Source organism: Drosophila navojoa, chromosome 5 (assembly GCF_054131105.1).
Source record: "Drosophila navojoa isolate 15081-1374.11 chromosome 5, UAZ_NAV_1.0, whole genome shotgun sequence".
In the NCBI taxonomy this organism is placed as follows: domain Eukaryota; kingdom Metazoa; phylum Arthropoda; class Insecta; order Diptera; family Drosophilidae; genus Drosophila; species Drosophila navojoa.
This window is the reverse complement of record NC_142893.1, coordinates 13,870,235-13,890,150: the sequence shown is the minus strand read 5'-3', so window position 1 is coordinate 13,890,150 and position 19,916 is coordinate 13,870,235. Positions and strand designations below refer to the sequence as shown.

General features: G+C 42.6%; 3 protein-coding genes across 18 annotated transcripts in view; all 3 read left to right on the top strand.

Moving 5' to 3' along the window:
• The window catches only part of hppy (MAP4K3-like protein hppy), a 57,109-nt gene extending 55,744 nt beyond the window's left edge, over positions 1-1,365 (top strand). For all 8 annotated transcript variants that reach the window (XM_089262004.1, XM_089262003.1, XM_018104346.3 and 5 more), the window contains one exon: positions 58-1,365. In XM_089262004.1, the coding sequence (XP_089118130.1) occupies positions 58-157 (100 nt within the window). In that variant the 3' untranslated portion in view covers positions 158-1,365. The remainder of the gene's footprint in view (positions 1-57) is intronic.
• A 57-nt stretch (positions 1,366-1,422) lies between these two features.
• On the top strand, positions 1,423-2,688 carry LOC108653689 (ribosomal RNA-processing protein 8). The gene has a single exon (XM_018104396.3). It carries the CDS (start codon positions 1,560-1,562, stop codon positions 2,637-2,639), a length of 1,080 nt encoding a protein of 359 aa, XP_017959885.1. The 5' UTR covers positions 1,423-1,559; the 3' UTR covers positions 2,640-2,688.
• A 132-nt stretch (positions 2,689-2,820) lies between these two features.
• On the top strand, positions 2,821-19,661 carry cora (erythrocyte membrane protein band 4.1 like coracle). Of its 9 annotated transcripts, none has more exons than XM_018104342.3 (17): positions 2,821-2,952; positions 3,276-3,529; positions 10,816-10,870; positions 11,243-11,433; positions 11,517-11,962; positions 12,029-12,181; positions 12,246-12,604; positions 12,665-12,786; positions 13,509-13,535; positions 14,001-14,154; positions 14,214-14,260; positions 14,606-17,578; positions 17,845-18,066; positions 18,237-18,338; positions 18,476-18,637; positions 18,989-19,099; positions 19,183-19,661. In XM_018104342.3, the coding sequence occupies exons 4-17, from the start codon at positions 11,290-11,292 to the stop codon at positions 19,246-19,248; spliced, it is 5,088 nt and encodes a 1,695-aa protein (XP_017959831.1). In that variant the 5' UTR covers positions 2,821-2,952; positions 3,276-3,529; positions 10,816-10,870; positions 11,243-11,289; the 3' UTR covers positions 19,249-19,661. The 9 variants fall into 9 exon arrangements, with proteins under 9 accessions (XP_017959831.1, XP_017959830.1, XP_017959833.1 ...); XM_018104341.3 differs by lacking the exon at positions 13,509-13,535 and adding an exon at positions 13,095-13,220; XM_018104344.3 differs by lacking the exon at positions 13,509-13,535.
• The last annotated feature ends 255 nt before the right edge of the window (positions 19,662-19,916 follow it).

Sequence of the window (19,916 nt, the reverse complement as noted above, 5' to 3'; positions counted from 1 at the left end):
GGCAATATGAATGTGATGTAAAAATATATGTATGTGTAACGCTGCTTTTTTTCTCAGGGTCGTCGCATTGGAGAGTCAACTTGTGCGCACCGGCTCGCTGGGCAGCGAGGAGGGGCACGATCTGTACATCTTGGCCGGACACGAGGCCAGTTACTAGGCGGGCGCTACTTGATCTAGATATTATAAATATATATACACAACTATATATAAATATATGTACATATATATATATACTATATATATATGTATGTATGTATATGTATATCCGGATACACACACGCACTCAGTAAATTTGAAATTTGAATTCAAGCGCGCAGCCGTCGTCACAGTCGGCGTCAACTACTAAATGTAATTGAATTACTCGTAGGCCGTAAGCTACATTTAATTCGATTCGAGCATTACATTAGAGAATTACAAAAAAAAAAGTAAAGGAAATGAGAAGAAAAATTTAAAAACAAACAAACTTAGAGCGCATTTGATTCTAAAAAGAGATTCTTAGTCTCCCCCTTTTCCATTCTTTGCCAAATCCACTTTAGCAATGTAATTAAATGTATTTAACAAGTTAAGCTGCACAGTCGTCGACCCGATTCCGTTGTAATTATTATATTTTTGTAATACAAATAGAAGAAGAAGAGACACACACACATACACAGAAATGCTTTAAATTATATGCCTAACGTTTTTTAATTATGCATAAATAATTAATGTTAAATAAGACACATATAGAGAAAAGGAAGCAGTAAATAAGGAAAGAGAACGAGATTTGTGTAAGGCTCACAAAGCAAATAAATTAGTCCGAGAAAAAGATTGAAAATGGAGCTGAAGAGCGAAAGTCAAAGCAGAGGCGAAACGCATAAATTATATTCGTAATTAAACATTATTAGTAACTAAATAAAATTTCATAGGTTTTAGCAATTGTAAATCGCAATGTTTTTGTAGTTTGGTAACTGATGAATGGAACGGAACTGCATTGAAACAAAAAAAAAATAATAGCGTTGGAAACAAAAAACAACAAAAAAGTTCAATAATTTGTGAAAGTATTGATTGAATGAGTGTGAGAGAGCGAAAAAATGGTTTGTTGGGAAACAAAGTAGATTAAGCATTTTCTAAAAATAACAAATAATTCTATTTAAAACACGATTGCATTGTAAAGACGTTCGGAAACTGATTGTCATAATTACGATTTTAGCCTAAGAGAACAATTTTTCCCAGCAGCACATTTGTCTTCAGTTGTAAAAAAAAATATTATATATATGTTTTAAGTTAATTAGTTGTACGTGAATAGCAAGAAACCGAAAATTATAAATTAATACAAAAAACTTGTTGAACTTTAGTTTAGTGCAAAAATAAAAGTATTTAAAACAAGAGATTTGAATTTGAACGAAATGCGCGCGCTTAGTCGGCAATAAGTTGGCAGCACAGTTAATAGGTGTTGCCAGATTGATCTAATTGCATTTTATGACATTTTCAGCAAAGTCGCAGACGGTCACACTGTCAACAACACAATTTAATTTCACGTGTTGCCCGACTTTGTTTTGATTTAAAGCCGAAAAAGTTTAATGAAAATGGCATTCGAGGTTCCGCCATGGGACAACGGTGTTGAAGTTATTAAATTCAAGCCAGTGCAGGTAGCGAGCAATGGAGCTACTGGCAAAACGAAAGCCAAAAAACAAAAGAAGAAAAAACCAAAGGTGAAAAAGCATGCCGACCAATCGAATTCCACAAACGCAACTGCAACAGGCTACAGATTGGGCAAGGGACCACTCGCGCCGCCAGCGGAATCATCGGACGACGAAGCAGACGATGGACTGCGTGCCATGCACAAGATAAGAATGGGACGGATTGAAAAACAGCGGCCAGTCACTCAAACTGCGAAGGATAACAAAAAGAAGCAGCTAAAATTGAAACCCGCTATGATTGGAGCCGCTGTCGAGGCCATGGAAACCTCCGCATCCGTCGTAAGTGCTGCTCCTACACCTGCTACGCTGGCCAACAAGTTGCAATCGGAGTTGCTTGGTGGACGTTTTCGCTATATTAACGAACAGCTCTACACAATGAACAGCCAGAAGGCCGAGAAGCTTTTCAAAAACGACGACGAAGCCTTTGAAGCTTATCATGCGGGCTATCGCCAACAGGTGGAGAAATGGCCCACAAATCCCTTGGCGCGCATTATCAAGATCATCAAAAGATTGTCGAAGACCCTTATCATTGGGGACTTTGGCTGCGGAGACGGTAAACTGGCTCAGTCAGTGCCCAACAAGGTGTACTCCATGGATTTGGTGTCCACGCGAGAGGACATCATTGCCTGCAACATAACGAATACACCGTTGGAAGCCCGATCCCTGGACGTGGCTGTTTACTGTCTCTCGCTGATGGGTACCAACCTGAATGATTATCTGCTGGAAGCGAATCGAGTACTGAAGCTTCATGGCATCGTGCATATAGCTGAGATTCAATCCCGTTTCGAAGATGTGCGGGAATTTGTGCGCTTTATGGGAAGCTGTGGATTCGACTTGGTGAAAAAGGACGTGGCTGTAAATTACTTTTATTTCTTTCAATTTCGTAAGATGCGACATGTGGACAAGCAGGTGAAACTGAAGCCCTTCTCTCTAAAGCCGTGTCTCTATCGTAAACGTTAAAGTAGATTGTACATTTAATAAATGTAGTTAAAAAAAATCACACCAAATTCTTTGATCGTGAAGCAGTTGAGCAGTAAAGAGTTGCCACATCTTTTCACTCAAGTCATAAGCCAGACAAAAGCTGGATGCTCGTGAATTCATTCCGTAGCTGTGACGTTGTACGTTCTGGTGCTCTCTCTCGCTCTCGCTCTTCGATTGACTCAATCCAATGGGGCAGTGGTTGTTCCGTTGACTCTGCCGCTTGAATATAAAATAAATATCTCTCAGTACCAGTTTGCTCTTCGTGCGTAGCATTTCGAATATTTTTACCACGGTACGTTAACTGAAAATACCCCGTCGCAGGCCAATAGGAAAACAATAAAAAAAATATACACATATATATGTACATATATAAGAAAAACAGGCAAGAGAATTTGCCAGCAGAAAGAAAATCAAAGCATCTGTGTGCCAGTTGCAGAAATTCGCGCGCAAATTTGTGTTGTTATAAATAAAACCACAAAAGTTTTGTTTCGTTATTCTTTTACGTTTTGATGCAGTTTTCACACGCCCACGCCTAGTTTTACACCCCGCGCTGTCAATGCGCTCACTCTCAATTTTACTATTCTCTATTACTCACTCAACGTCAATTTTCAACAGGTATTCAACGACGACGACAACAGCAACAACAACAACAACAGCAGCAGTAACAAATTGTCTTTTTTCGTGTTCGATAGAAAAAAGTGGCCAAGAATTTGTTTATGTGTATTGTTGCGCGTGCAAGTGTGTGTGAGTGTAAATTATTTGCAAAGCGATTTATGTGAAAAGTGAAAACAAGTGGGAAAAGCGCCGCAAAGTATTCAACGCTTCCAGTGGATTGGATTAACAACTGAATATCAAGGCAGAGCTTACTCGTAAGTAACGGCAACTTCAACTACAATTTAATTAGGTTCTTCCATTCTCCTCAATCTCGAGCTACTCCACAGCCAACGGCATTGCGCCATTACCCGTTGTTTGGGTCGTCTTTTTTCAGCTTTTTGGGCTGTGGTCAGAGTTTTTGGTTGCCTGCTCCGTCTTCGAATTATTTTATGCTTTTGACATACACACACAGCGAGAACAGTATGACTTCATAGCACACACACACAGATACGCACGTCCACTTATACGAGCACGCACATTAAAGCTAAACGCTCTCTCAGCGCTTGCCACTCTCTCTCTCACTCATTGTAGAGTGTGTGTTTGTCAAAGAGAGTGAGTGAGTGAATGGGTAAGAGCGAGAACGTTGACGTTGTCGCTTTTTGGCCAAGCTTTAGCTGTATCTTTTTGTACGTTTTTTTTTATTTTCTTTTGTGCTGCCTTTGAAACTTTACGAGTTTATGTTGTTGTTGCCGCTGCTGTTGCTGTTGCTATTTCCCTCTTTTGTCGCATTTTGTGTTTTTCTCAGTTGTTTCGCATTTTGTTTTCTTTTTTTTGAGCAGGGGCTGAAAGTTGAGAAATTCTTATTGGCAACCGGAATGGCGCGTAGTCAAGGAGACACATTCAAAACATTCAACACATGCCGTATCAGACACAAATACAGTAAAGGCACTCTACCATAAACTATTCACATAAAAATATATGCTAAGGCAGAGTAGAATCAAAAGTATTGTTGATCATAAGTAGAGAGTGAGAGAAATATTAATTTTAATAAATTTCCGTAATTTTCTAAATTTAGCTATATAAATGTTTATGCTTAGTTCTTTTGTCGAACGTATACTGTACGTAATTGCCTGCTGTATCCATGCAACCTTCCCCCATTAAACTCATTACGATTGAAATTATGAAATGCGACACAGACAAGTATTTACGCTCTGGATAAAAGTCCATACATATTTATATAAGTAGTAGTAGAGAAATATTAACGCGCAGCTAGTGTAAGATTGGCGACAACAACAACTGCGACGACGCCGACGCCGACGTCGACGTCACTGGCACCAAAATAAACCAAAGGCAGCAGCCGTAGCGGTCTCTGCTGCCTTGGAAATTGATCGCGTTGAGCAGGTTATTTCCTTATCAACTGCTCGCTGCTCTGCTCTGTGCTTTTTTTTTTTTCGCCCTTTTGGCAATTCAGTTGTGATATCAAGGCTGAGCGCGCAGAAGGCAGTCTGCGAAGCTTTCTGGCCATTGTACTATGTACATACGTTAGGCTAGTGATAAGGTCTGCATTACTCACGCACATAGCTGAACTGATAAGATTCTGCGCAAATATTCGAGGGTATCTGTAAGTTATGAATGGGCCAGGTGACTCTTCAGGCGAAGCTCCCATGCGTCATCCAAAGCCAAATGGATTTTCACAATCAGTGGAAAATCTGATAGAAAGCAGACGCGGACGTGGCTTGGCTTAGCTTGAGTGAGCTTGGCTCGGATTGGATCTGGAACAGAGTGTTTGACCCAAATAGCCTAACGAGCGGCACAGCAATGCATTTCCAAGAGTCGCTCTTTCTCTCTTCAAAGAGTGGCAGACAGACAGCGCAAGAAGTTGCATTAGAAACCGGTTATTAGTTGGCCAAGAAATTGGCCGCACAACAGACAAACAAATAAACGAAACGAGCAAAGCAAATGCTAATAACTGTACAACGGACCAAACTGTGCGAGCCGAACGAGAAAAAAAAATACATATAACAAAAATTATAATAAACTGTGGCGAGCCACAGCCAAACGACTTAGCCACATGCAAGCACACGGCCTAAACATGAAAAACGGTGTGAAAAACCTGAATTCAAGCAGAGAGCCAGAGCATAGCCAGAGTCTGAGGCAAGTTTAGCTCAACGCCCCCGTCCCCCGCACAACAGTGATGCAGAACAAGGTGTGTCGCTGCATTAGAAGAGAGCGAGAGAGAGTAAGAGCGAGCAACTTGTATGCGGCTCTCTTAGCCAAAGTCGCGCTCGTAACGTAAACTGGAAATTTGGGCCAGAGCAAAACGCACGCCAGATCGCTCAAAGTTTTCATTTCACACTCAATTTTCTAGGGGGCACACAAATCGTTTGATTAGGCGAGCTTCCTCTGGATTCGAAAGCCATTTCGGAGCTATTTTCAAGTTATTAACGGCCTCAATACCCAACTCGCCTGATTTGTTAGCTTCCTCTTGAGACTCTAGCGACTCGCCTCTATTTGATCGACCTATTGACGCCCTCTGCTCAAAGCAATCTGTCGGCCCGCTGCCACAGATAGAAATAAACAGAGCTCCATATTTCCAGTGGCTCTGCTCTGTGTAGATCTCTTGATTTGCGACAATGATCCCCAAGTTTCCGCTTTTGACTTTTAAAGATTTGTGTCTATTTTCGAGTTGTTAACGCCCTCAACGCGGGGCAACAGATAGAAAGCAGCTTTTACACACACAGAGGGAGAAGCACTCACACTCACACATTTTCGCATTGAATTTTCTATTTATATTTGTTGTCACATCGATTTTTATTGTTGTCGAGGGGGGGCGCTATGATTTATGTGGATAAAGAGCCAGCTGTGTATTTTGGTTTGTTTACTAGTTCAGTGGAGCCACCCCAGTGGGCATCTATTTGTGGGTGGGTCTTGGGTTCGACAACACTCTCGAGTTCGTTGCCCACCGAGAGAGAGAGGGAGAAAGAGAGAGAGAGAGAGTCTGCCGGCTCGAAGGCGTTGAATACTTTAAATAGCGAATTGCTGAGGCGTTGCTGTGGGAGTACCGTGCCATGGAAATATACACACACAAATATACATATATATATATGCATATACATATTCTCAATATGTGCATATATACTATATAAGAGCATTTTGTAGTCTGTAATTCGTCAAGCGCCATTGAGCAAAGCCAAGTAGCGAAGCCATTGTAGCCGTCGAGTGCTCAATTCATTGCTTCTTCTTCTCCCTTTTTTTTTTTTTTTTTTTTGCTGGTCAACAAGTGCAAACTATTTATGTAGTAATTCACTGAGGCGATTAGAAGAATTCAAACTGGAATTGCAACTGGAGCGGATCTGGCTTATCGTAACAAAAAAAAATGTATAAATAAATGTATTTATATACGTATATGTATGTGTTTATTTTTATAAGCAAGCAAAAATTTGCAGCTTGTGATAGGGGCAACTGCAAGGCGAACAGAATGCGTGAGAATACCCCTAATGCCAGCCAGGCAACAATATTATCGATTGACCCATTTAAACACATAAATACCTCCAAAAAACTTTGACTTCCTTTCCTCTTACACTCCTTCTTTAACACGCACGCCCAAAAAAGTGAAATATACAAAATGTTATTCTCATCAGACAATCTGATGCGAACTGACATAAATTTCTTGCTTAATATACATATATATACCTTTATGTATTTGACTATGGCATATCATCATCCATTTCACCAAATGGGAAAAGCCATTTCTTGCGGAAGTCTGCCTGGCTATTAACGGATGTGAGCAGCTCGCCCGCAACTCTTTCGCTGTAGAAAACAAAAATTTTGTTGTGTACAATTTATGGGCAACGCTTCGTTGCTTCGCTTGGAGGCAAGCGCACAGGTGAACAGTCACCATTCAGAACTGAATGAACTGCCGCTCGCTATTGTTAACTGAACTTTAATAACAGTTGCAAATATATGCACTTACGCACACACCTTTCACACTGACGTCACGCCAGCAGCAGCAGACCAACTCCAGCACAGATGACCTAATGGCATGACGGAATGAATATACAAAACATACACAGAAATTGATATCATACATACAATACATATGTGTATATCCATATATACGTATATCGGCTCTGAGGTTGAGGTTCAGGCTCATATTCATCGTGTTTTGTTGTGCTGCGTCCGAGTAAATTGAATTTGATTTAAGTTGTATTAAATTAAACTTAATTACGGCCTACCCTTAACTCAATTGGATTGACCGCCAGTGCACACAGGCCGAGTGAATCTTTAGCAAACATACCAGTTCATTAAACACACACTCACACACACGCTCTCAAACTTCTTTCAATTCATAGCTCTTAACTCAAGACATCAACAGCTCTTGAATATTCACTATGCCCATATGTTCACAGCAGAGTTGGCTTGAGTATTTAAATACTTTGCCCAAATATTTGCATACTTGAAAAAAGAAGAACTCCAAATGCTTAATAAATGTAAATGCTTAATAAATGTATTCGTAATATGGGTAAGGTAAAGTAAAGTTGAAGTATAAATTTAGAAGCTCAAGAATTTGTTGAGTTCGAAATTTGCCATTCCCATACTTTTTATACTCATTCACGAAAGTGAAACGAGTATATTGGCTTTGTGCAATGTCTGTCTTGTCTTTTTGGCATTTTGAATATTTAAAAATTAAATGTCAATAAAAAATAAATCAAATTTACTAAAGAAATGTTTTGATTACTTGAAGACATTTATTTAATTTCTTAAGCTCACTCGGCATATAAAAAAAAATAATTGATTGAATGAAAATAAACTTTTACAATTATAAATTTATTATAAATATAAATTGTATATTCAATATTTTGCAAAAAAATATCCTGTATTAAATTTTAATCATTTACATTTTTAATATTTAATGCATTTATTATCCTGTATAAAATTTTAAATTTTTTTAAAATTTTTAATATTTAATGCAATACAAACTGAATCTGAAAAATAACTATTTTTTGCTCTTATGATTAATAGCAATATTAACTTAATCAAAATTCTTATTTAATAATGTCAAATCTTCGGCATTTGAATATCTTAAACACAATTATATTCCTTTATTTATATTCCCTATTTATATTCCTTTATGATAACCAGAATTTTCGTCTTCTAAAAAGTTTATAAAAATAATAAAAATACACTTGAATAAAAAAATTCAAAACTTAGCTTCAGCTCGAACGCAGCTCTACTCAATTTCAATAGAATATTTCGAGTTTAAGCTTTTCTCAGACTACTCACATATATACAATATATATAAATATATCTATATATATGTCTGCAGTCGGCTTACCGGTCACGTCTTTGTTTGTCTTTGCATAAGCTTAAGTATGGAGATACATTCCTGCTCACGCCCCAAGCCCAAGTGGTGTACAGTGAGGCAACATTGCCATGATTAGAAGCACACCCAGATGTCAGTTTATATAGGCATATATACACAGTCATACACATATATATATATACTTGATGTGTGTATTTCAGCTACTTGATGAATTTCACCTCGACCTCCTTCAATTGAAGCATTCATTCTTCAGTTTTTGTTGTTGATTTTTCATTCTTTCTTTCTTTTTTTTTGGGTGTCGGCATCTTGCAAAATATTGCGCATGCTGTTTACTGTTGCTTTTGTTGTTGTTGTTGTTGCTGTTGCTTGTTGCTTGTTTGATTGTTGCTGCAGTAGAACAAACAATTTCAATAATTTGCTCTGATGATGATGTCATCGTTAATGCGAGACAAAAATAAAACATATCGCCAGCCATTCTAGAGCAGCAGACTAAATATATAGGTATTTACTATAAATACATATATATGTATGTGTATGTGTATATGTGTTTATAGTAAACAGAGATTCGCAGCAAATGCAAGCGCACTGCACATTAATCAGCTATCTATCCCTCTCTCTCTTTCTCTCTATCTCTCGCTCTCTCTGTGATTCATGCGTCAATCAATGAAGTGTGCCAGCAAACACGAAACATTTCACTGTCAAATTGCCTAGAATGCTATGCACGAACTGTAATTAGATCACGATTAAACGTACTTAACAATTATCCCGCCGACTTAATGGATAGATGATGTCAACTGGGCGGCCAAGCAGATTGCCCGAAAATAATAATGCTACTCTAGCTGTTTGCAATTAATGGATGAAAATAAACGCACACACACACACTGGCACACTAGCACACACTCACGCATGATATTTTAATAAAATTGAAATGTCTGCCTTCTGGTTTTTTGGATTCTCAACAATTTGAAACAGTTTGGATGGCACGATGACGCCATCAGCTGCCCCCCCAAAGAACTGTGACGCGCTGTTCTGCTGTTTCTTGGCTTTTTGGTTTCATTTGAGAGGATTTCGAATCTAGTTTTTGCAGCTTTATGTGCTTCGCTTTATATGCCGCAGAAACTGGTTCAGCCTGTCCGGCGATCGCTGGCAATGATGCCCCTCTGCCCGTCTCACTTGTAACTGCCGATCACGATAGAGAAATTAAAGAGTGCAAGAAATTTCAAATCAATTAAACATTCAATTGATCAATTGCTCTGCCAACTATATTGCACTCGCTCTCAGCGAACCTCTTCTCTTACTCTCTCTCTCTGTCTGTCTCGCTTGCTCTCTTCTTGCACTGGGGTGTGGTGCTTTTTGTAACCACATGCTAACCTCACACAATACTTTAATAAATAATATAGTAGGTGTATACTCTAATATATTAATGCAATAATATATACTAATATATTATTATTTCATAATACGCTTGAATTAGAGGTTGTTAATGCGCCTGCGGTTAGAATGTTATTATAATAAACAAAAGCCAGTGATTGTTAGTCAGCATTTGGCATATAGTAAGAAGCATTGTGAAGGCATAAATATATTAAAAAATACAAAGAAAACCTCAAAAACGTTTATAAATTCATATTTCTATTATTTTCTCAATGAGTGCAGTTTCAAATAATATAAGAATCTATAATATAAATATCTGTGCATGCAAAACCAATATACCCATTTCATATAAGGTGCAAAAGTATTTGTAAAACTCGATTCGAATCAGCTGAAGTCTTGTTATCTGTCATTTCGTGCCTTACTGTGTTGCATCATTCCCTTTGGCTAATCATATGAGGGCTAGCTTTAGCTCGACCCTTACTTCCTCGTCTTTCAATCAGCTGCCAACAGAAACTTTTCTCATCTGAGAATTCGTTGGACGAGCAGCAGCGAAAGTTCTGCAAACTTTCTTTGAGCCAAAGGAGTTGGCCAAAAGGGGGGGCGGGTCTAATGTGTGCCGTCTAATTAAAGCCGGCCAGGTTGCCAGCTGGCATAGACACACACACACACACACACACACACACACATGCTCAATATGCTGTTGCTGCTTCTTCTTTTTACGGCCGTGTGCTGTTCAGCATCTAGTTTGATGGCTCTTGGCTGGGACTTTGTTGAGGTTGTGCTGCGGCTTTCGCCAGTTAAACTTTAATTTCAGTTTGAATTTACCGCGTCCACAGCATTTAATGTTACACTTTTATATATTTACAGCTCGCCAGGCAACAACAACTGCGGTCAGCAGCAAGTGGAACAAGGCACAGTTCACGTAAGTATGACTACGAGTATGAGTATGTGAGTGTGAGTGTGAGTGTGAGTGTGAGTGTGATTGTGAATAAGAATGCGAATAATCGTATGAATAATGTCATCGCATGACATCATGGTCCAGCCAGCAACAGCCCTTAGGGGTGGCTCGCAGGGGCTGCTTGCAGTTATTCGCACACTCCAAGTAATTTTATAGCCCTGTCCCAGTTCGCTGGCGCCAGCCAATCGCTCAGACACACAGAGCATGGAGACCGGAGACCGGAGACCGACCACACGCAGTCGCTCGCTTGCAGTGAACACATCCGGTCGCATAGCCTGCCCTGTTTCCACCAGTTGTTGACTCTACTTGCTATTTTCCTCTTGTTCATATTTGCAGCTCCAATTTTCTAATCGATTGCAACTCGGCAAACTGAGTGCGTAGCGATGCCAGCGGAAACTAAAGCATCCGCGCCAGCGGAACCGGAAACGCCGACCAAGAGCAAAGGGAAGAGCTCGTTGACCTTCTCAAAGGCCGCATTGGCACGCGTCACACTGCTCGATGGCTCCATACTGGACGTAACGATCGATGTGAGTAAAGAATCTCTCTAAATCTCTAATCTCTAGGCAAATCTTAATAACTTCTTCTTTTTCTTATACTTTAACCTGTGCAGCGCAAAGCCAAAGGACGCGACCTGGTCAACTCCATTTGCGCCGGTCTGAACATTATTGAGAAGGACTACTTTGGCCTGACCTATGAGACGCCCACCGATCCGCGCGTTTGGCTGGACCTGGAGAAGCCCGTCGCGAAATTCTTTCGCACGGATCCCTGGCCACTGGCCTTCGCCGTCAAGTTCTATCCACCGGAGCCGTCGCAGCTCCAGGAGGACATCACGCGCTACCATCTGTGCCTGCAAGTGCGCAATGACATCCTGGAGGGCCGTCTGCCCTGCACCTTTGTCACGCACGCCCTGCTCGGCTCGTACCTGGTGCAGTCCGAGATGGGCGACTACGATCCCAAGGAAATGCCAACCCGTGCCTATCTGAAGGACTTCAAAATCGCACCCAATCAGACAGCAGAGCTCGAGGACAAGGTCATGGATCTGCACAAGACCCACAAGTGAGTTTGGCCAGCTATCAATAGCCATGTCCATATCTAATCTGTGCTTTTTGTTTACCCACTCAGAGGTCAATCGCCCGCCGAGGCTGAGCTCCACTACTTGGAGAATGCCAAGAAGCTGGCCATGTACGGCGTGGACCTGCATCCTGCCAAGGACTCGGAGGGCGTGGACATTATGCTGGGTGTGTGTGCGTCCGGTTTGTTGGTTTATCGCGATAAGTGAGTAGACTCGAAGCATTTCCCTATTCATGTGACTTCAGACTAAAGCTTCCTATTCCAACAGGCTGCGCATAAACCGTTTCGCTTGGCCAAAGATCTTGAAGATCTCGTACAAGCGTCACCATTTCTACATCAAGATACGACCGGGCGAATTCGAGCAATACGAATCCACCATCGGTTTTAAGCTTGCTAACCATCGTGCGGCCAAGAAGCTGTGGAAGTCCTGTGTGGAGCATCACACCTTCTTCCGCCTGATGACGCCAGAGCCCAACACACGGTCCACTCTATTCCCACGCTTTGGCTCCAAGTACCGCTTCTCGGGTCGCACCCACTACGAGAGCAAGGCCACGCCTGTTGACCGCACGGCGCCCAAGTTCGATCGGGCGCTATCCGGCGCACGGCTCTCATCGCGTAGCATGGATGGTGAGTGCTCAAAATGGAAATCTACTAGAGTGTATTCCAATTCACGGTTTATATTTGCAGCTTTGGCCATGGCTGAGAAGGAGAAGGTGGCCCGCAAGAGCAACACCTTGGATCATCGTGGAGATCGCAGCCAGGACACGGATCCTCTGAGCCGCAGTCCCATCAAGAACAAGAAGGACAAGGTAACTAGAAGATTTGGCCGCTGAGCCCGACTCGAGATGCACATGCTCAATGATTAATGGGAGTTCTTAACCAGATACTTAATTACTTTATTTTTTCTCGGTTTGTTACTAACTCTCACTCACAAACCAAACCAAACACATGCACACACGAATACAAACACACACCCACACACACACACAAATGCCGTGTGTCCGTGCTCGCTAACCTGCTGCTCGTTGCATTCGATTTGATTCGATTCTAACAACATTGTTAACCCCAATCACATACATACATACATATATATGAATGTGCGTAACAAATAAATCAGTTAATACGCGAATCGAGCACCGGTACAGCCTCAGCCTCCTCGCAGAGCTCACTCGAGGGAGACTATGAGACCAACATCGATGCCGAAGCGGCGTCCGCTCTCGGCGATTTTCCGTCTCTCGCTCAGGTTACTGTTTCTTTTTTTGTAAACACTCTATGCTAAAAATATTCGTATCAAGAATTCGATTCTCTTTCCCAATATCTTAAACAATTTTATTTACTCTGGCTTGATATCTGCTTAATTTTTTTAAACGTTGTGAGCTTATTCCTAGACAAAAAAGAAACAAAATGAAAAATTTGTATATATTCATATGAGATGAGCTTTATATACTTTTTATCATTACATATATTATTTGTTTTTACTAATTTTTTTTATATTTTGATTACATAATTGACTTTAACTTAACCCTGGTAGCCCATGAACGAGGACCTGCTATTTATGGTAAATTTATGTACAAACCAAACGATCTCATATCTCTCTACTCTACGGATTGTAAATGTTTCGTCTAAATCACATTTGCATACCACTCTATACTATCCTCATTTATATTTTAATTTATATTTATGCAATTTATGTTTTATATTTTGTGTTTAGTTTGATTTGAACTCTCATTTGCGCTACATTACTGTAAATATTGCAATACTATTGTCTAAAAATCATTGGCAAATCAAAAACAAAAACAAAAAGAGAAGTGAAAGAGATAAATAATTTCACTAAAAATTTATTTCTCTTTGTACAGCTTGAAAACTGTAATTTTTGGCGCTTGAACAATACATTTGATCCATATTCTGTCATTTTTGTTGCATGTACTCGTACGCTACTTCAATAAAACTTCCTTGTCTTTATTGTCCTTTGCCAAAACTCTCAGAAATTAGTTATTAAAGAACCTTTATACTAAATTCACAGGATGAAGAAAAGGAGGCGAAGTTGCGCGAGAAGAAGCTGCGAGAGAAGGAGGAGAAGGAGCGCAAAGAGCGCGAGAAACGCGAACAAAAGGAAAGAGAGAAGGCCGAGAAGGCGGCGAAGGCAGCTGCCGCCGCTGCTGCAGCTGGTATTAATGGTAAAATATCTATATATATACCTACTCTATATAGTTTTATTAATCGATTTCTTGCACAGGTGATGATCCCAATGAATCAAAGAAGTCCGATACATCTGGCAGACGTGTAAGTATCCTAATATATAAGGCTTAGCTTAAGACCCTAAGACATATTTTAAGATATGCTAAGAATTTGGTTTTAAGCTAATATAAAACCCTGCGTAAGAACTCTTCGCACCATTTGTATATATACAACCAATTAAGTCCCATCCAATGTCCAACCACACCTTAAGTTCAGCTCCTAAGTATTGATAGTTTGTATTTTAGTATATTAGTTAATCCAAATTTCTTATGATTTCCATCTGATTTTGTAATTTTAATTTCCTTTTGTATTCCCCCTCCTCCGATTCGTTTCGTTTTATGTTTCAACTTTTGATTTGTCGGCGCTGCTTGAAATGGTTGAAATGAACAGGGTATTGGTATATTCTCGTCGGGTCGCAAGAGCAAGAGCGGTTCACCGTCCAAGGGTGCCAAGGATAAGTCCGGCCAGGACACGGATAAGGATAAGGAAGTGGGTCGCCTCGGTTTGGTCGTTACCTCGGGTCTGGGCGAGCAGGAGCAAGGCGATGCCAATAAGGATGCGGACAAAAAACGTGGCTCTGCCACACCCGGCGTCACCCGGCCGTACGAGTACGCCGTCGATGCCGAGGGCAACGCCAGTAGCCCAACGCGTAAGTCCTACACGCCCGGCGGCTTCCGCTACGACCAGGACCCGAATAGCGGCAAGCAGCTAGGTCCCGATGGTCAGGAACAGCTGTCGCCGACGTCGCAGCAGAAGAAGATCGGTCTGGCCTTCAACTATGCGCCAGGCAATGAGAATGCCCTGAAGGAGACTGCCGAGAAGATCAAGTCCGGCCAATTGTCCCCGCGCACTCAAGACAAGCTGAATCGGGGACAGCTCTCGCCCAAGTCCAGAGCGAAATTGCTGCAAGACGGCAGCCTCTCGCCCACCACGCGCGCCAAGCTGCAAGGCAGCGCTGTGGATGCCGCTGCAGTGCCACTGAGCGATGGCCAGAAGCGCTCCTACTCACCCACCAAGGGTCAGCAGGGCCAGCAGGGCTATGCGTCGGGTGCTCCCGGTAGCTATAAGCCGATTATTGATCCCACTGCCGAGTTCCTCGAATCACAGCGCTACAATAAGGAACCTGCCTATGTGGGCGTGGCAGCTGGTGCTAAGCCTGGTTCGCCCAAGAAAGCTGCAGCTGGAGCTGGACCAGGATCTCGCGTTAGTGCTGGTCCTGGTGCTGCGGCTGCAGCTGCTGCCGCTAAGCCCAAGAAGAAGCGCGTTAAGATTATGGTTATTACCTCCAAATTCGATCCGAATACCAAGCGCATCGATGCCGAGAATGGCACGATCGAGCACTCGACGGGCATCCTAGACCCAGCCACGGGTCGCATTGATACCAAGTACGGCGTAATTGATCCACAGAATGGAACTCTGGAGGCTTTGAATACACAGACAGGCAAAAAGGAGCTGTTCAAGGGCGATGTGGATCCAAAGACGGGCAATTTGCATTTGATTAGCGGTGTCTCAGATCCAAAGACGGGACGCATCGACAACTCGTTGGGTCAGATTGTTTGCATAACGCCACAGGATAATCCAGTCGTTGAGCTGACGGTCATCACGAGCCGCATTGATCCCGCCACGGGCAAGATCGATACCGTTAATGGGGAGGTCGAACGCTCACTGGGTGTCTTGAACTTGAGCACTGGCTTGCTGGATACGAAATACGGCGAGATTGACACCCGCAAGGGTGAGCTGAAGGCCTACGATCCCAAGCATGGCAAAATTGTGGTCACCAAGAATGTCAAGGTTGATCCTGGCACTGGCCAAATCACCATCTTGGGCGTCATTGATCCAAAAACGAACAAGATAGATCCTAATCAGGGTCGCATCATTGAGGTCGGCCAGCAAATTGATCCAATTGTTGAGGTGACATCTCTGGCTGGCAAATTCGATTCCAAGAAGAACATTATCGATCCCAAGACAGCTCAAGTGGAGACATCTGGCGGACAGTTTGATCCCAAGGCGGGCAAAATCGACACAAAGTACGGTCAAATCGATTTGGTTAAGCATACAATCACCTTTACCGATCCCAAGTCGGGCAAATCGGTGACAAGGGACATTAAAATCGAGCCAAGCACCGGCCAGATCGTGCTAAAGAACCAAGTCAACCCCAAGAACAACAAACCCGACAAGGATTATGCCCGCATCATTTCGCTGCGCATTGTCCAACAGCGCGTGGATCCGGTTACGAAGGCGCCCATCACAGAGGTCAGCGCCGCCAAGGACAAGGACATTGTCGTTGATCCCAAATCGAATCAGATCTGGGTGCCGACCGGAGCCAATGATCCCAGCACTAAGGAACTGCAATATATTTCCAGCAGCGTGGATCCCAAGACGGGCTACGTCATCACCATCTACGGCTACCTCGATCCCAAGACCCATGAGATCAAGAAACAGACCAAACTCGACCCCAACACCATCAAAATCGAACCCACGTCCGGCAAGATCTACACCGCCACAGGTGAAACGGATAAGGCAACCGGTGAACCGCTTTACGCTGCCACTCAGGTGGATCCGGAGTCCGGCGAGGTCTATACCAAGCTGGCTCGCGTTGATCCCAAGACTGGCAAAATTGTTATTGTACGCATTCTGCTGATGACCAAGACAGACGAGCGTGGCCGGCCCGAGGAAGTTGATCCAGAGAATTGTGAAATCGATCCGGTCTCCGGTCGTGTTCTTAAGTTCTTCAACAAAACCGTTTATGTTTATAATATGATTGATCCGATAACTGGTGAAACTGTGCAGGTCGATCCCAATGATCCACGCTTCGCGGGCGCCCGCACCACTGTGACCCACACGATGACGCTGACTGGTGAAATAGATCCGGTGACGGGACGCATTAAGAGCGAGTACGGCGACATTGATCCCAATACGGGCGACATAGATCCGGCTACGGCTGTCACCGATCCGGTGACCGGCAAGCTGATCCTCAACTACTCCCAGATCAATCCCGCACACTTCGGCAAACAGGCCCAGGTGCAGACCACCACAGAGACGGTGCCGATCACACGCCAGCAGTTCTTCGACGGGGTCAAGCACATTGGCAAGAGCGCGCTGCGTCGCGACTCCGAGGTCAGCTCCGACGACGACATGACCCAGCAGTATGGCACTGACAATGTCCAGGACATTGTGCTGAGCTCACCGAACCAAGCGGGCGCCGGCGGCAAGCTGGGCAAGCAAGTGAGCACGCCCACGGTGGTAAAGACGACAACGAAACAGGTGCTGACCAAGAACGACGACGGTGTCACCCACAACGTGGAGGAGGAGGTGCGCAATCTGGGCACCGGCGAGGTGACCTACTCGACACAGGAACACAAGGTTAGCTCCAGTTCGATGTGAATTTGCTGTGACTGTCTCACAAGCTGTCTCGCGCTTACATCTTTCACTACTTAGTGAAGACGCTTTCGCAATGCCTCAATTAGTTTGAGTATTTCTCTTATATTTCTGTTATTTTGATTTGTTCTTTTACTTTCCTGTCTGCCTCTTTGCTAACTGCTTTCGCTGTTCGTGTTGCTATTGATGTAACCGTTGTTAAATACGCACTAACCACACCAACAATCACCACACCACAACCACCCACCTAGGCTGATGCAACACCTACCGATCTGAGTGGCGCCTATGTCACGGCCACCGCAGTCACCACCCGCACAGCAACCACGCACGAGGATCTGGGCAAGAACGCCAAGACGGAACAGCTCGAGGAGAAGACCGTTGCCACCACCCGCACCCTAGACCCCAACAATCAGCAGCAGCGCGTCGTCACCCAGGAGGTGAAGACGACGGCAACGGTAACGAGTGGCGATCAGGTAAGGGAATCGATTCCAATCGGCTCGCATGGCTGCACCTCTCGTCGATATGCATGATTTGTGATGTCTGTTATTTGTTTTGTTTTACTTCCTTTTATTTTGTTTGTGATTGGATTCGATTTCGATATCCAATTCGAACTCCAATTCGATTTGTTGTTGTAAATCACTAGTACCAGAGACGCGACAGCGTGTCATCGACCAGCTCTGGCGACTCCGGCACACCCATCGATGGGCCATACGATGGCTCCAGCGTGGTACGCACTGACACTCAGGTTTGTACTAGCCTAGTTAGTAGAGAATGATACTTGGTATCTAGTCGACTCCGTGTTTGTACTACTAATGTGCCGTTCCGTTCCGTTCCATGGCAATGCAATCTAATAATCTCCCACTTTTGCTAACAACCCCATAGAAATCTCCGCTATATACAAGCTCTGCAACCGGATCCACTGGCCCGCACGTCGAAAGCACCCGAGTGGTGCTCGGCGAGGATTCGCCCGGCTATTCAGGACATGGCGAGATCATCTCCACGCAAACCGTGAGCAGTAAAACCCGCACCGTCGAAACGATTACCGTAAGTAAACCGCAACAAAGTTCATTCGCACATTCTGACCCAGCGTGAGTAAGTAGAGACGGAGGTAGGATTCACTTTACATTTGAACAAATTTCCACAAAAATCAATTCCAAATTTCTTGTATTCGTATGCGCCTCCACTGTACATTTACATACATTCGTCTCTTGTGTCAAACTGGTGATACGGTGTGCATTATAAATATATATATATAGCCATTTATCATCAAAGGAAAGCGGCTGTGATTTTCATATTCCTGATCTATATAGATAGGCCAGGAAAAAATTTATAGACAGCCGCTTACTAATCTTTTAGTGCACTCTATAACTAATTTGAAATCTCCTTTGCCCACAGTACAAAACCGAACGCGATGGCATTGTTGAGACCCGTGTGGAGCAGAAGATAACCATTCAATCCGATGGCGATCCAATCGATCATGACAAAGCCTTGGCTGAGGCAATACAAGTAAGTGCAAATATACATACATATATAGAAATATATATAATATCAGACTTAAACATCTATATCCCATCATCCTCTATTTGCAGGAAGCGACGGCCATGAATCCAGACATGACAGTCGAGAAGATTGAAATTCAACAGCAAACGCAGTAGATTTTATAATTACTTTTAAACAATTACGATGTAAAACCCGCACAGCTTCACACACACCCACACACATATACCCACGCAACAACAACAACAACAACAACCACATAAACAATCAAAATATCAAAATACACACAGCACATCCAGTACACCTTTTATACAACCTACCCACACACACATACATATACAACTAAGTTTATAGAAACGGAATTCAATATTTTCTATATATACTATAGAGCTAGAGGGAGAGCTATCCATAACAATTCAAGCGCATATTGTATGTTTATAATTTTTTTTAATTACATAAAAAAAACTGTTGTTTATAACTACCTTTTATTATTATATATGTCTAACAGAATGAAATGCATCCAAGCATCATTAAAGTATATTAAATGTGCAAACGCAAAAAAAAAAGAAAACGTTAAAAGAGAAAATTATATATATACATAAATCTTTATATATATATAAATGTAAACATTATATTTGTAAACCACAATTGCATTCAAATAAAATGAGAACCTAAATGTACACACAAACTGGAAAGCGAGCTTTTCACTTAAAAGCAATAGACTATTTGAATATTCATTGAATGCACGCGCAGCCGGCGATAGGCATCAGTAATGCATTGGACTGGAAACGAACGCCAAATAGTTGGCGAAAAACCCAAGCGCGCC